Raw genomic sequence first — 14,935 nt, forward strand, 5'->3', positions numbered from 1 at the left:
ATGTAAAAATCAAATCATTTAGATGTGGAGGAGTGGTGGCATTTTGTGCGATTTAAAGCTTCTATTCACATGACAAATATCGAACGAAGTACTCAATTGGTATCGGTGTAACTTGAAGGGTCTTGGATTGGTATCATAACCTTTTAAACGATACCCAGCCCTCGTAGCAGCATTTTCTTATCTGGTGCTTCTATCGGCAGTAACTGGCAGGAATTGGCATGATTATATGTGTTTTCCGAAGCTGTGATGTGTTAAACAATATTGACGTTTCAAAATGCTGTAGTTAAGGTCTGCTGAGGTTTAGGCACTTTAAATTTAGGTTTAGTCACTTTAGAGAAACATGTAATGTGGGTCAAAGTTCCTATTTTCTTAAAGTTAGGCCACCTTTATCATCATGGCTACAATAATACCCACAGAGTTACGGTTAGGGGACAATAGTAGTTACTGTTCTTAGAAAAACTGTCCCAACTCATGGTTTGGACGCAGAAAACAAAAAGCATTCTCCTGTGTGGCGAAGTCCACTGTTGGGTTTAATGCCTCCATCCTCCTCCTCCTCCTCCTCCTCCTCCTCCTCTTCTGAATGAGGAAATCGGTCCACATATACAGTATATACGTCATCTGAAGTGCACCGCCGCTCCAAGTCGTAATTACTACAATCACTAGATGGCAACTGTCACTCAAACGTAACTATATGTTGTTTTTGGACGACTTGCGTTACGACCTATTGTGTGTCGTGAGCATTTTTTGCAACCCGCCAGATATGTTCTTTAAAAACATTTCCTCATTATGTTGATGATAAGAAACGTAATCCAGGCGGCATTATGCTTCTCAAAACATAGTTGCTGTTGCAAGTTGGTATGATATATTGAACCTTGACATCTTCTTTGTTGAAACAGCATTTAGAGGGGCGTAGAGTTAAGTTATGCAATGAATGTGGAGGATGAGGTAAGAAGTCCTCTGAAGCTGTCTGTATTATCTGAAGCCTTTTTTAATTGATTGTCCTTTTTTGAATGAATTACATCTTTGTATTTGACACAAATGAGCAAATAATTAATATATAATGTAACCGAAAAGGATGCCAGAGGGGACATATTCTGCTTTTGGTGATATTCTGTTATTTCTATTTATTGATGTTGGATGTTTAACATGTTGGTCAAAGTTGATTGTATGTAAAAATGCTTCCTTCAGGTTGAAAATCAGGGCTTCAACCTTATGTGAACACCTTATTTGCAAAGTTACCTCTATTTTCTCCTCATCAAGACATCCGATTGATTACACATGTCCACAAATGGCCACGTAAAGGCGCCAGTAAAAGAAAAGTAAGGAGCTTTTAAATGTAAATCATACAAAGACATTTCAGTAGAACCACATAATATAAATATAGATCTGGTAACGTGCAGAATATGTCCTTTTTTAATTACAGTATACCACATTATTCTGTATAAATTGTATTATCTCACTTATTCTCTGTGCTTTGTTAATGTTACTGAAGTTATTTGAAAAATATCAATAAAGATATTGTTGGTTAAAAAAAAGTGATACAAAGTAAAGTAGAGGATTAAAGTTAGATAATAGAATACAATAGAATAAAGCAGACATAAGCTACTGGATGTTCAGCTTCACTGCAGCAGTACAGTCTGAAACCTGTTGCTTTATATAATGACTATTTTTGACTGTCAGAAGTGGTCTCGTTCCCATGCGCGCGCGCACACACATACACACACACAAGCGCTCGCGCACAGTGAACCAGACAGGCGGTATTATCAGGAGAGAAGGACCAGCCCTGCCGAGACTAGTCTGTGTGTGTGTGTGTGTGTGTGTGTGTGTGTGTGTGTGTGTGTGTGTGTGTGTGTGTGTGTGTGTGTGTGTGTGGCTCCCAGGCTCCGTGGGAAAGCTCCAGCAAAAAAGGAGGAAGAGGGAGGAGGAGGAGGAGGAGGTGGTGGTGGAGGACACACCGCGGTCACCAGTCCAGTCTGCAGCCGACACACTGGCCACCTGCCCCGGACTATTTACCGGACACACACCGCTGGAAAACCCACTCCTGGAGCTCCGGAGAAATAATTTCACACTGAACTTTTTTTTTTTTTTTTTTTTACTTTTATTGACTTCAGATACTGAAAACAGTGAGACTTCAACATCTGCAACTTGTTCACCAACTTCTTCGTTTGCTGATGTGCAAACTTTCTTTTCTACAAGTCGGTTTTTTTCACTTATTTTTTGGGGGAAGGATTATAAATTAAAGTTTTTCTGCAAAAAGAAGAAGTTTTGCCACCTGGAAAAAAAACTAATCTGAATCATCATCATCTCCTGGAATAAAGAGGCTTTAACAACCTGTAAAAAAAAGCTTAATACATTCCTATATTATTCATTTAAAACTACAGGAGGAGGTTTATAGCGCCTTAATATATACGTTCTTAAAATATCTCCGTCGTGGCTTATAGTGGACCTGTGGTGCTCAATACTCAGTGATAATATCAGTATTATTAGTGTTTTATGACTGCTGTACATCACAGGGATCGAAAAGTGTGAGACTTTGCAGAAGCTCCTTTATAGTAATCTTTGAATAAACCTCCACACCTCCACGTCTCCTCCCCGCGGAGAGACTTCCACCTCCTCCCCGCCGTCCATGCACCATGAAGCGGCCGTGTGAGGACAGCAGCTCGGCGGAGAGTGATGTGGAGGAAACCATAGATGTGGGCAGCGAGAACATTTATCCAGGGTGAGTTTGGAGGGGAAATTTGCTATTTACATATTTTATATTTCTAGCTAATAACTTAATTCTCTAATGATTAAATCTAACTTTAATCATTCAAAGTTAAATGCTGTTTGATAAAATGTTAAAGAAGAGGAAATTGTGCATTAAAAAGTCTGATATCATGTCATAATATTCACATGTGAAGTAATTTCTTTCATATACAAACATGTTAAAAGATCCAGCTGTAAAGAAGGTTTCATTTTGTCATATATAAAGACTTAAAAGTTACCCACTTTCCTTTAAAAAGTGACATTATATTGGTTCATTGTTGTGCAGTATGATGCTGTGTGATTTCATAAAGCCAGGACTAAATCTATTATTCAAAGAGCTATCCACATTTAAATGGAGATTTAGTTCAGATAAAGGATTATAACTCAGTTAGGACTACAACTGAAGGTTATTTTCAATATAGGTTAATTTTAGGATTATTATTGTATCTTTTTGTCATTTAAATGTTAGAAAAAAATAGGAAAATGCATGTCACAGTCTCTCTTCATTGTCCAAAAACAGCCTAAATCATCAAAAGACATTCAGTTTATTATCACATAAGACAGAGAAAAAGCAGCAAGTTCTCACAATTAAGAAGCTGGACTTGGAGATTGGGTAGAATTTGTATTTGAAAAATTACTTTTATGACTAATGAGTTACCAAAATAGCAGCCGATTATGTTTCTGTCAATCAATCAATCACTCAGACTCAATATCTGTAAACACAGTAAAGTCTTCAGCCCAACAATGTGCTGTCTTTCGTAAATCAAGAGCTAGAATTAGCCATTATACTTCAGGCACCTTGTTTATACGTTAAGTGTTTTACAGGTGACAGAAAGTTCAGGGAAGAGCAAGAAAATGTCAGAAAGTCAAATGAAACAGACTACATCCTCCTGGCCACCTGGTTAACTCCACCCACCTGGTGCTCAAGACATCATAAAACAAATGTCCAAATACAGGTCTGGTGGTTAAATTAAAGAAAAATCAATAGAAATAATGAATTAGTCGATCAGAGGGAAGTTAGAGAGAAATCAAAAATACAACACTGTGATGGACCACATAGATAGTAATAAATGGTTTTAACATTGGCGTGGATTGGGTTTTGAACCTATTGAGAAAGGGCAGCTATATTTTGTTGACAGATACCGGAGTTTGTCTAATTTAAAAGAAAGTTCATAATCTCTCTAGTCTGTCTTAAAGGTGCAGTGTGTAGAGTTTAGTGGCATCAAGCAGAACAGACTTGGCAGAAAAGGAATATAATGTTGATAAGTGTGTTTTCATTAGTGTATAATGACCTGAAAATAAGAATAAAACCTTAAAATGAGCCCTTTATATCTACAGAGGGAGCTTGTCCTCTTCCATGGAGGCTCCCATATTGCACCGCCATGTTTCTACAGTAACTCAGAACAGACAAACTAAAGACTGGCTCTGAGGGGGGGGGGGCCCTTCAAGAGTGTGAGAGTGTCACGGCCATTGTAGGCTTTCCTACAGCAGCAGAGAATGAGGTGCATTCAGTTGGTAGCAATCTGCAACTTCACTGCTAGATGCCACTAAATCTCACATACTGGTCCTTTAAAATAACAATCAGGAGCACAAATGAACATTGAAACTTGTTTTTCTTGCTGTAATCATTCCTCCTTTTCATACTGACCATTAGAACATCCTTTCATAATGCACTTACAATGTAAGTGATGGAGGACAAAATCCACAGTCATCCTCCTGTGTGAAAATGTATTTAAAAGTTTATCTGAAGCTAATATGAAGCTTCAGCCGTCCAAATGAATCAAATCAAGTCTTTTTAGTGCCAAAGTTCCTCGTTTTGTTACTATACTTCCACCACAGCTCAACAGGGGAACACAAAGAGGGAATTTGATGTTAAAGAGACTGTAAATGTGTGGCTAACTCAGACTGCTGAAGCTGAATAGAAGCAAAGCTAAAACATATCACCAATAATGTACACATGGACACATCATGGCAAGTTAAACAAGACATTTACAGCTTTGATGCTTTTTATATCTAAAGGTAAAATCCAAGATATCATCGACTTGTGATTTAAAGTTGGTTTGATATTCAAGTTATTTTGTTAAGAGGTTTAATGTAAATGTTCCCATTGTGGGACTAATAGAGGAATATATTATGTTATCTTAATGTCATTTTGGGCTTCAACCCTTCTTCTTTGCTTCGACTTTAGTTATTACCATTGACTACATTTCCCATAATGCCTTTGGACAAGAGATGCAGGACAAGAGATGCAGGTGCACAGACTGTAGTAGAGATATGAAGGATAAAAAGTACATTGAAACTATGTTGATTTATTATTTGTTTGTTTGTTTGTTTGTTTGTTTGTTTGTGTTTTCTACTTTTTTATGTTGAAATGCATCATTTTTTCTCCCAAATTCATCAGAGAAGAAGAGACGTGTGCAGTTTTTAATCATTGCAAAAGTAAAAATAGATAGCAGATAAATGCCATGCAGCTATAATTCAGATATTCAATGTTTAGTTTCAGGTTTTGTTGCAGTTGAAATGCTTTAAGTTCATTTTTATTCTGTCTCACAGGTACATGAAGGCATCTTTTATCAGATGTGGATCACCGACAACAACCACTCAAGTCATGGCGAGGAAAAAACGCAGAGGGGTAAAGTTATGATTTCTGCTAATAAAGTATTTTCAGTCATCAGTTGGAGTATTGGATTTAGCTCAGGAGTTATTACAGAGGTAGATTGATGTTTTTATGGTCTATTTTTTTCAGATAATCGAGAAGAGACGCAGAGACAGAATCAACAACAGTCTGCTGGAGTTACGGAGGCTCGTCCCCACAGCGTTTGAGAAGCAGGTTTGTTTCTATAACATTAATCCTGATGCAGAAACAGTAAAAATAGTTTTGTTTAAAGGCGTCTTCGGACTGTCATGTGAGTTTATTTCATGTCACACTGTGCAATGGCTCTAATAAAATCTTTATCAAAATCTGCGTCACACAATGCGTTTGAGGCAATTAAGAGCTGTGTTAATTGATTATTATTTATTAGATGCATCCTTCTCTAACTTTTTCTCTGTTTTTTATCAGGGTTCAGCTAAACTGGAGAAAGCAGAGATTCTCCAGATGACTGTGGACCATCTGAAGATGCTGCAGGCCACCGGAGGGAAAGGTAACCACGACATAACTGCTGCTGCCTGAAAACAACTATTATTTTGTATTCTTAAATACTTTACAGGTTTTATCCTCTCGTATGCTTAGTATGTCCAGTTTTCCTCTTGTCTATGTGTTATTAGTTTGTCAGGAGTCTTGCTCAGTTGTGGCTCTGAAAGGTTTAGCTGAAGCTCTCACTTGACAAAAAACACTGGATGAGAACTAAGTTGTTAATTTGTTTTTTGTTGAAACAGAATCAAAATGGTGAAAACACAAAGGTTTAACTAGCAGAGACTCCCATGGCTGACAGCTGTGATCCAAAACTAGTTGTTTTATAGGCTGAAAAAAGGCAGAAGAAGAATAATGTAGATGTGTTCATGTTGCTGCTCTACTGAGAACACTGAAAAAAGTGTTGGTAACAAACTTTTACTTAAAGTCCTCCTATATAACATTCATAAGCTTTATACAAACTATTAATAAAGTGCAGTTGTAAGCAGATATGAGTGTTTATTAATGTTTTAGTCAACAATTAAAACTCCCAGAAGTATCTGCTGCTGTATAAATAAGGCCTTAAATTCATCCATTTATAAGATAAATAAGATAAGATAAGATAAGATAATCAATAAAGTGATAGTCACTTATCTTATCTTACCAATCTTATAAATGGATGAATGACAAAATAGTGAAACACAGTTGAAATAATATAAAAAATATCTTTATAGGAGACTTGCTGAGAATTGCTGTACATTATTAAACACTTAAAATGTCCTGATATCTGCTTATAACTACATAATAGTGTGTTATAAACCATCTATTGACTGTTAATACACTATCTAGAGTTGAAAAGATGATTTTATATTGATGCAAATCCAAAGTTTTATGTATTTGTGTCGTTTTCACGTTTATCCTTTTTTAGAGTTCTGAGCTGACAGTCGACTATCGGGCAGCGTTTAGCAGAACGTCCTTCTTGCTGTTTGTCTAAAGCCGGACACACTGTGTACAGATCAAGTCTGATTTTAACCCTGATTTGTTTTCCCCTGACTAAATTTAGACTTGGGCTGAATATGTGCCAAAAGAGTTGTTGTCTGACTTTCAGTTTGAGGTCACAACGTCTGATTAACTCATCAATCAACCATCTGACTGTCAAACTATCAGAGATCAGGTTTCCAACATGGCTGCTGTTATAAATTACAGTGAGTCTGTTTGAATGTGACTGCAGCATATTTTGAAAGGTTGTGGTTAAACCGTCATCTGACAGAAAACTGAATTTGACATCAGATTGTTGCATCTTCCAGCCGCCTGTGGCTCCAGATTATTCTGTTTTTCATTCCTACATTTCTTCATAGTAGAATTGCACAAGCTAACACTGACTTTCTGTCTTCTTGTTGACATTGATGAGGACACGGCCGTCTTGTTCGATTACATTTTATTGGAATTGACGCTGGAAAAACAGGCCTGTGGTTTCATGCTTTTACTGTGTGAGTATTAAGTATTAAAGTATAAAACATAGTGTAAAAGATAAATACAAAGGCACAGTGTCTGCACAGTTTAAAAGAGAGCTTATCAGTGGTGATTCAGCTGATTCAGCATGTTGGATTGAGGTTTGAGGCGCTGCTGAGGGAAATCTTTCTGATTGGCTTTTCAGCAATAATATTTGTGATTTGAACCCATTTGACCCATTTTGTGTGGTTCATTTCTCATTTGTTGCCTCCATTGTTTTCATTCCTTCTTCCACCACAAGCTGACAATGCCAACGCAAAGCTTTATTTTTCATCAGATAAACTCTTTTATGATGAACATGTTTGTCTCTCTCAAATTTTCTTTGCTAAAACAGATTACGTGATTCCTCTCAGAGCTTGCGTGTCGTTGGTCAGTTGTCTTTACGATGTGTTCACCTTCCAACAGAAGACATGAAGCGATGCATCAGTCAGTCTTTGTCAGAGCTGCTTCTTTGAGGTCCGTTTGGTTTGTCAGTGTCGGTGTGGGGGTCAGTGACAAATAAGGGTTGGCAAGATGAGCATAGTCTTTAAAGCAGCATCAGGTTTGTGAAAATGTACATCCTGTATATTTTGTTGGTTACACCACTTAGACATTTTTACCATAATCCTCTAATATATTCTCTCAAAATGGATTAAAAGCAGAAATTGTATGTTGGGTCCACGAAAAAAGGATGTGTGCCAGTTATTCATACATTTATTTTCAAATTTTAACCCCTTTAAGTCTGACTAAACCACGTGGACATCATTGACCCCTTTACATTGTGTTCACCCTCCAACAGAAGACATGAGGTGACGCATCAGTCAGTATCTGTCAGCGCTGCTTCTTTGAGGTCTGTCAGTGTCAGTGTAACACTTTTTAAAGCAATGTGTGTGTGTGTGTGTGTGTGTGTGTGTGTGTGTGTGTGTGTGTGTGTGTGTGTGTGTGTGTGTGTGTGTGTGTGTGTGTGTGTGTGTGTGTGTGTGTGTGTGTGTGTGTGTGTGTGTGTGACAGTGGGAGGTGGCGGGTCCATGGGAAAACGCTGCAGGGATGAAAGCACCACTTGACCCTGAGCCGCGCTGTTTGCTTTGGTAAAGCCTGAGGGGAGAGATGGTGGTGGGAGGAGGTGTGAGGGAGTTTTGGCTGCGTTCACATGCCGTCTCTCTGCAGTGTTTGTTTGGGTTTACCATGCAGCAGCGTGTACAGAGCACAGACAGAACAAACATCCAGTCAGCTGGGCAAAAAAAATCTTGTCAGGGTCACAAAGCTGTTGGTGGTAACTGTGTGACGGAAGATTAATCCATTATGACAAGATTAAAGCAACTTTAAAGTGATTATATTCAATGTTTTTGATAATAATTACACAGTATGAGCTGTCAGTGTGTAATGTGTTATGAGTTGTTTGGTGAAGCTAAAGTGACGCTGCAGCTTTTCCTCGACTTTACGGAGCTTTATAGCAAGTTTAAGCTCATTTTTTTTCTCATCTTTACTATTTTGGTTCACTCTCAGTGCTCTCATAGCTTTATATTCGGTCACATGAGGCAGCTGTTTTAAGGAGGAGAAGCTCTAAACTTACTCGGCAGAGCCAGGAAGATAGTAATAGACTGTTTCACACACACTGAGAGTCTGTGGTGGAGTTTCTTCCCACAGGCTATGAACAATGAACAATAAGCTCTTGAAGGACATTCACCTGTATCTCATATGTGTCACACAAACCACCCGCTGTGATATACACATGTATATTTTAGCACTACACTGCCATTTAAACACTGCTGCCACCTTATCTGCACTGGTATTTATGACTGCTATTTACTCCTCTATAATTTTGCTCTTATCAGTAACTCTATATTTGTTCTTATATTCAGCACAACGGCTCTTTAAACAATGTTTTCAGTTTATCTACTATTTACTTTAAAGCCATTTTGTTTGTTGTTGGCTTTTCGATTCACAGATATGGGTATAGATTATGTAAATATTAGGTTAGCTTTATAATTTCTCGTGTTTGTATTGCAGACTGCCTGGGAGTTTGATAAAAAATGTTTCACATTTCATTAAAATCTCTTGAATCTGCTCAGCACCAAAAAGAAAAATACAGTTAGCTGGTGAACATAGTGGAGCATTTAGCAGCTAAAGAGCCAAATATTTCCCTCAGGAGCTGATAGAGAGCAAAAACAGAGCTAAAAGAGAGTGAATAGTAGGCTTACATTCAGCAGGTGGGCAGAAACACGACTCCAAATGAATAATAATGTTGTTCTGTAAAGATGTTTGCTAACAAGTTCAACATATTAACTTATAAGCTGATGATGTGTCAGTGTTATGTTCACAGCTGAGTCTGCTGCCCCCAAGAGGCCAAACATCAATTGGTCCTACTTTAAATGAGAAAACATGAAATATACAAAAACCTGGTGAATGGGGATTTTGTGTTTATAACTGTATATTTTTGGGAGCATTTCAAACTGCGAGCTGAACTAAAGAGTTGATACTCATACTCCAAATCTGAAAACAAATAAATGGATACGAGGATACATTAATCTCTGATAGCAATGCGAATTAACATCCTTAAATCTGGAAAAAAAAGAATCATGCACAGTCCCCAAAACTTGCCTGAGAATCATCAGGTTTTTAAGTTTTCTTCATTATCAAAGTAGTTTAGTGATCATTTGATGTACATCCCTGCTTCACTGCAAACAGGAGCTGCTAATAGCTGATTTGACATACTTTTAATGGCAAATTAGCTAATGGGGACTTTAATGGGGACTTTTTTTTCATGTTTCACTATCAATATATTTTATGACTAAAGCTCATAATCTTATATTCCAGGCACTGACACTCTTATCTATCCTTTGGACATACGGACAAAAAACTAAAATGAAATTGACCTTTGGGGTTGACAGTAGTTGGGGAGTTTTGAGGGAATTTAGTTGACTTAGTTTTGTCTTTGCAAGCCGCTGGAGTACAGAAACATGGAGAGAGAAAGGGGTCGACTATGCAACAAAAGTACAATTCTGACATCTTTGTGTGTCTCTGTGTGTCAGCAGGTTATTTTGACGCCCAAGCTCTGGCCCTGGACTTCCTGTCTCTGGGTTTCCGGGAGTGTGTGACGGAGGTTTCCCGCTACCTGAGCTCCATGGAGGGCCTGGACTCCAACGACCCGCTGCGCTCCCGCCTCCTCTCCCACCTCACCTCCTGCGCTTCGCAACGCGACGCCGCCACCTTCACCGTGGCTTCCTATTCACCTCATCACCCCCACCCTCACCACCACCACCACCAGCAGCAGCATCACTCTTTGCCCCACCCCTTCCACCCCCACCACTGGGCAGCTGCGGCCGCTGCGGTTGCCACGGCGGCAGCGTTTCGGCCTCTACCGGCCGCCGCGGGGCCGTACGGACTGAGCGGGCTTTCTGTTTCTCCAGATGCTGGAGGTGGAGTGACCCAGAGGCTGGCCTCCTCCTTTTCCTCCCGCTCAGACTCCACCTCCTCCTCTTCTCCCTCCTCCTCCTCTTCCTCGTCTCTCGTGCTGCCCTGCACCCCCACTCCTCTCTCCGCCTCCCTCCTCTCCCTCTCAGCGTCATTTCCCATCGCCCTGCACGGAGGTTTCCCCATCCTCCCTCCATCCTCTTTCACCTCCACCGCCACTGCCAGTTCTCCCATCTCCTCCTCTTCCTCCTCCTCCTCCTCCTCCTCCTCCCAGACTCCTCACAGCAGCAGCAGTAAACCCTACAGACCGTGGGGAATGGAGGTCGGAGCTTTCTGACTGTTTTACCAGCTGTTTCGGCTGCTGACTAACCATTTAACAACCTGAAGAACACTTTTATCACCAGAGAAACAAGTTACTTACAAACCAAGTTTTCCCAACACTTGACGCAAGCAACTACTTCTATTAACTTGTTAAACTTTGAGATGTTTTTTGTCTGTTTTCCACCTGCTGATTTTACAAAGTGACTGAAAAGAGAAATGTATGGTTTAATTTGTTGTCTTTGCTTTTCCAATTCAGATTTACCAAACTGCTTTAACATGTTCTACCAGTTTCAGCTGAGGTTTTGTTCCCATATGAGATTTACACCGCTTGGACGAAAGTGAAAATCACTCTGCCTCTGAGATAATCAATCCACTGATGCTTTAACACAACTAACAAAAACAGATGTTTGTTGTCATACTTTCCAGAGAATCTGCTAACTGAGGATACAGTCGTTTCCTAACTTCATCACTGCACACAAAGCCAAAAAAGACTCAAGACTGATGCGAACTGGGATGAATATAACTTAATGTGATTGTGATGTTGTACTTCAGTAACTTACACACTGAAACTCAAAAATATTAGATCATATTAAATCCTTTTTCACCCTTTTTTTCTTCCATTATCTGTCAGTGGTCTACATGTAAACTGTCACTGAATTCACCGCCAAAAATCTGTGATTCTTCTTGTGCCTTTTTACAAATAAAGACGAAGTAACAACACTGCTGCTGCTGCTTGCTCTGAGCATGTTAATGTTTTTTTTTTTTTTTTAAAGAAACTATGTTCATTTCAGGAGGACTGACCACTATGACCAGTAAGGTAACTGTCACATGACCAACAGGGTTTGCAAAGCTAGTATTAGCTGACATCATCTCGTCTACAAATTAGAAAAAAACATTGAAAACGAAACTTTCAGAGCAGGTTGAAGCTCTGACTTTTGACTCGTAGGAAGCATTTTTACATACATTTATCTCCAGTTTTGGAACTTTTGGCCATGTTTAACATCAGTGCTGCTGAGCAAGCTGGGACATATGCTTTAATCTCAACACAAGGTCAGTTAAAGCGATGGTTCGGCATAATTTTGACCTAACGTCATATGCACCATGAGGTCTATCTAATCACCGCCTCAGCCCTTTTTTTTCATTTGGTCGCAAAATAGTGGAGTTAGAGCCATCAGCCGAATGGCTTAGTACAGGCGCTAATGGAACCAACAGTGTATCTCGTAAATTACCCCACTAATAATGCCTGGATTGTTATCAAACTTCTACAGTAGTAAACATCGTTGAAATCTCGCGCGACCACTGAAATACCGAAATGTTTACACCTTTAGCAGTAGCAGCAGAGTAAAAGCCATCAGGTAAGTGTTTATTTTAATAAACTCCTGGGGTACTTACACACTTTCCAATGCATCGATTTATGAGTAAAGACCCTATTTGTACTACTGTAGAAGTTTGATAACAATCCAGGCATTATTAGTGGAGTAATTTATGAGATACACTGTTGGTTCCATCAGCGCCTGTACTAAGCCATTCGGCTGATGGCTCTAACTCCTCTATTTTGCGACCAAATGAAAAAAAAGGGCTGAGGCGGTGATTAGATAGACCTCATGGTGCATATGACGCTAGGTCGAAATTACGCCAAACCATCGCTTTAAGTAGCTCTTCTAAAGCTTTCAATCGTGTCAGATGATCCCGGTCAACATGAAACATGCACAATAAAAACACAATACAATAGAAAATAAATACATATAAGCACAAACACGTGAAATATAAACAATAAAAAGATGAAACATAAACAAGTGATGTGATGGAAATGATTAATAAGATTCAATAAACAGAAGAAAACCTGGAAAACTTTTTTTAACTCTAATTCCTTCAACCTAAGGAATCTATGAGTGACCAAACGACAATCGTAAGTCGGAAAGGTCTTACAGATTTAAACTTCACACACACAAACACACACACACACACACACACACACACACGATAATCCACTCCTTCTTGCTCTTTGCCTTCATCTTGCAGTTGATTTACACGCTGAAATCACTGTTGGACCCGTTAAATCCTCCCAGAGAAGAAAACGGCGTCATTTCCAGCTGAATGGAGGATTAAAGGCTGACAGGCCTGGGAACAGCTCCGCAGGCCGTAAATCCGCCCCGGTCAGCCGACACGGTTCTCACGCCGGGACGTCGCTTTGAAGTGACCAGCGGTAAATTAGGTGACATGAGCCGGTCAGCACTTTACATACAGAGAGAGAGAGAAAGAGAAAGAGAAAGCAGAGCTGATAGAAAATGTGTGAGGAGACACTAAAGGAACCACAACTATGTGAGCTTCTGTTTAAATGCCAAGTGTTAAATAATTCAGGAGAGTTTCTGTGTTCATCCGCCAAACAATATAGAGCCTCATTTGCTGTACTGATAATAAGCACTAATTTAGTCATTTGCAAGATACATTTGTATAATTTAAAGGGGACATATCATGCTTCTTGTGGGTTTCTGTCAGATGTTAAACATGGTCAAAGATCCAAACTTGAGGTGAGTGTATGTAGAAAATGCTCTCTGGGCTTCAACCTGCTCTGATTGCTTAATTTCCAACGTTTTTTTCGACCTTCTAAATGAGCTGATGTTGCAAAGAGAGATGAAATCCCTCCGCTCTCGCTTGTCCCTCATGGGAACTTATTTCAGAAAATGTACGGTATTCAATTTAAGTGAATTGTGCCATATCATGTTTGTCAGTTTCTATCGCCAGACAAAGTTCCCTGCTTTAAAAAATGAAGTGTAAAAAAAGTCAAGCACCATTTAAAGTAACATTTAGTTTTGTATGAAACCGCTGTATATTTTGTCTCACACAACATATGTCAATATAACCAGCATGGCCGTCAACTTAGCACATTTCCCCTTATTCCTTTAGAACGAAGGAAAAAGTGAAACATACAGGCATCAGGCTCAAACTATAGTTGGAGAGGAAAAGTTACATTTCTTACGCAACTTTTGGTGTTTAGTCTTCCTAATTACGTATTTTCACAGGGTTATACTTTAACAGTTTTATGATAAACTGTGAATTTCTTGACTCGTAAAATAATCTTTTAAATTGACGTGTAATTATGTATGTGTAATTCATAGCACAATTCAAACAGGATCATGAATTATTTATCATTGAGTACCCTATACGTTCTTGTTTATTTGTTTTTTTTTTTGCTGTTATTGGACATTTGGTGGCAGAGAGGCTGACAAGAAAAAAGGGTATCACATGCAACAAAGGTCCATTGCCAGACTTGAACCAATGACGTTGTGGGTATGTAACATGCGCTGTAACCAGTAGGCTACTAGGACGCTCCTACCTTATGTATTATTCCCCAAACAAGATCCCATGGTGGTCCAGCAGAGGTGGGTTCCAAGGGTACAGATGACCCTCGGCCCAGTCCGAAGGGGAGCCATACAAATGTCTATCGTTGACACTTAAATGGGATCAAGTACATCAAATTCATTACTGTCTTTTATCACAATTAAAAATATGTAATTGTGTGGAGTTTGCATGTTCTCCTCGTACCTGAGTGGGTTCTCCCTGTGTACTCCGGCTTCCTCCCACAGACCAAAAACATGCAGTTTAGGTTAATTGGAGACTCTAAATTACCCGTAGGTGTGAATGTGAGTGTTAATGGTTGTTTGCCTACTATATGTGAGCACTTTTCCAGAGTGGGATTGGCTCCAGCCCCCTTGCAACCCTACGTAAGATAAGCGGTTTGGAAAATGGATGGATGGATGGATGATAAATAAATGTATTGCTATCTTTAAAACACATTTTAACTTGTCATCTGATACCCTACCTCCTGCTATCCTTGTGAAAATGATGTGA

The 14,935-nt window shown here is 39.3% G+C and overlaps 1 protein-coding gene across 1 annotated transcript; it reads left to right on the top strand.

Annotated features, from left to right (window-relative positions):
- Positions 1-2,633: 2,633 nt before the first annotated feature.
- On the top strand, positions 2,634-11,363 carry hey2 (hes-related family bHLH transcription factor with YRPW motif 2). The gene is made up of 5 exons (XM_062437478.1): positions 2,634-2,719; positions 5,299-5,377; positions 5,492-5,575; positions 5,807-5,888; positions 10,384-11,363. The coding sequence occupies exons 1-5, from the start codon at positions 2,634-2,636 to the stop codon at positions 11,097-11,099; spliced, it is 1,047 nt and encodes a 348-aa protein (XP_062293462.1). The 3' UTR covers positions 11,100-11,363.
- Positions 11,364-14,935: the final 3,572 nt, after the last annotated feature.

Source organism: Scomber scombrus, chromosome 17, assembly GCF_963691925.1.
Source record: "Scomber scombrus chromosome 17, fScoSco1.1, whole genome shotgun sequence".
In the NCBI taxonomy this organism is placed as follows: domain Eukaryota; kingdom Metazoa; phylum Chordata; class Actinopteri; order Scombriformes; family Scombridae; genus Scomber; species Scomber scombrus.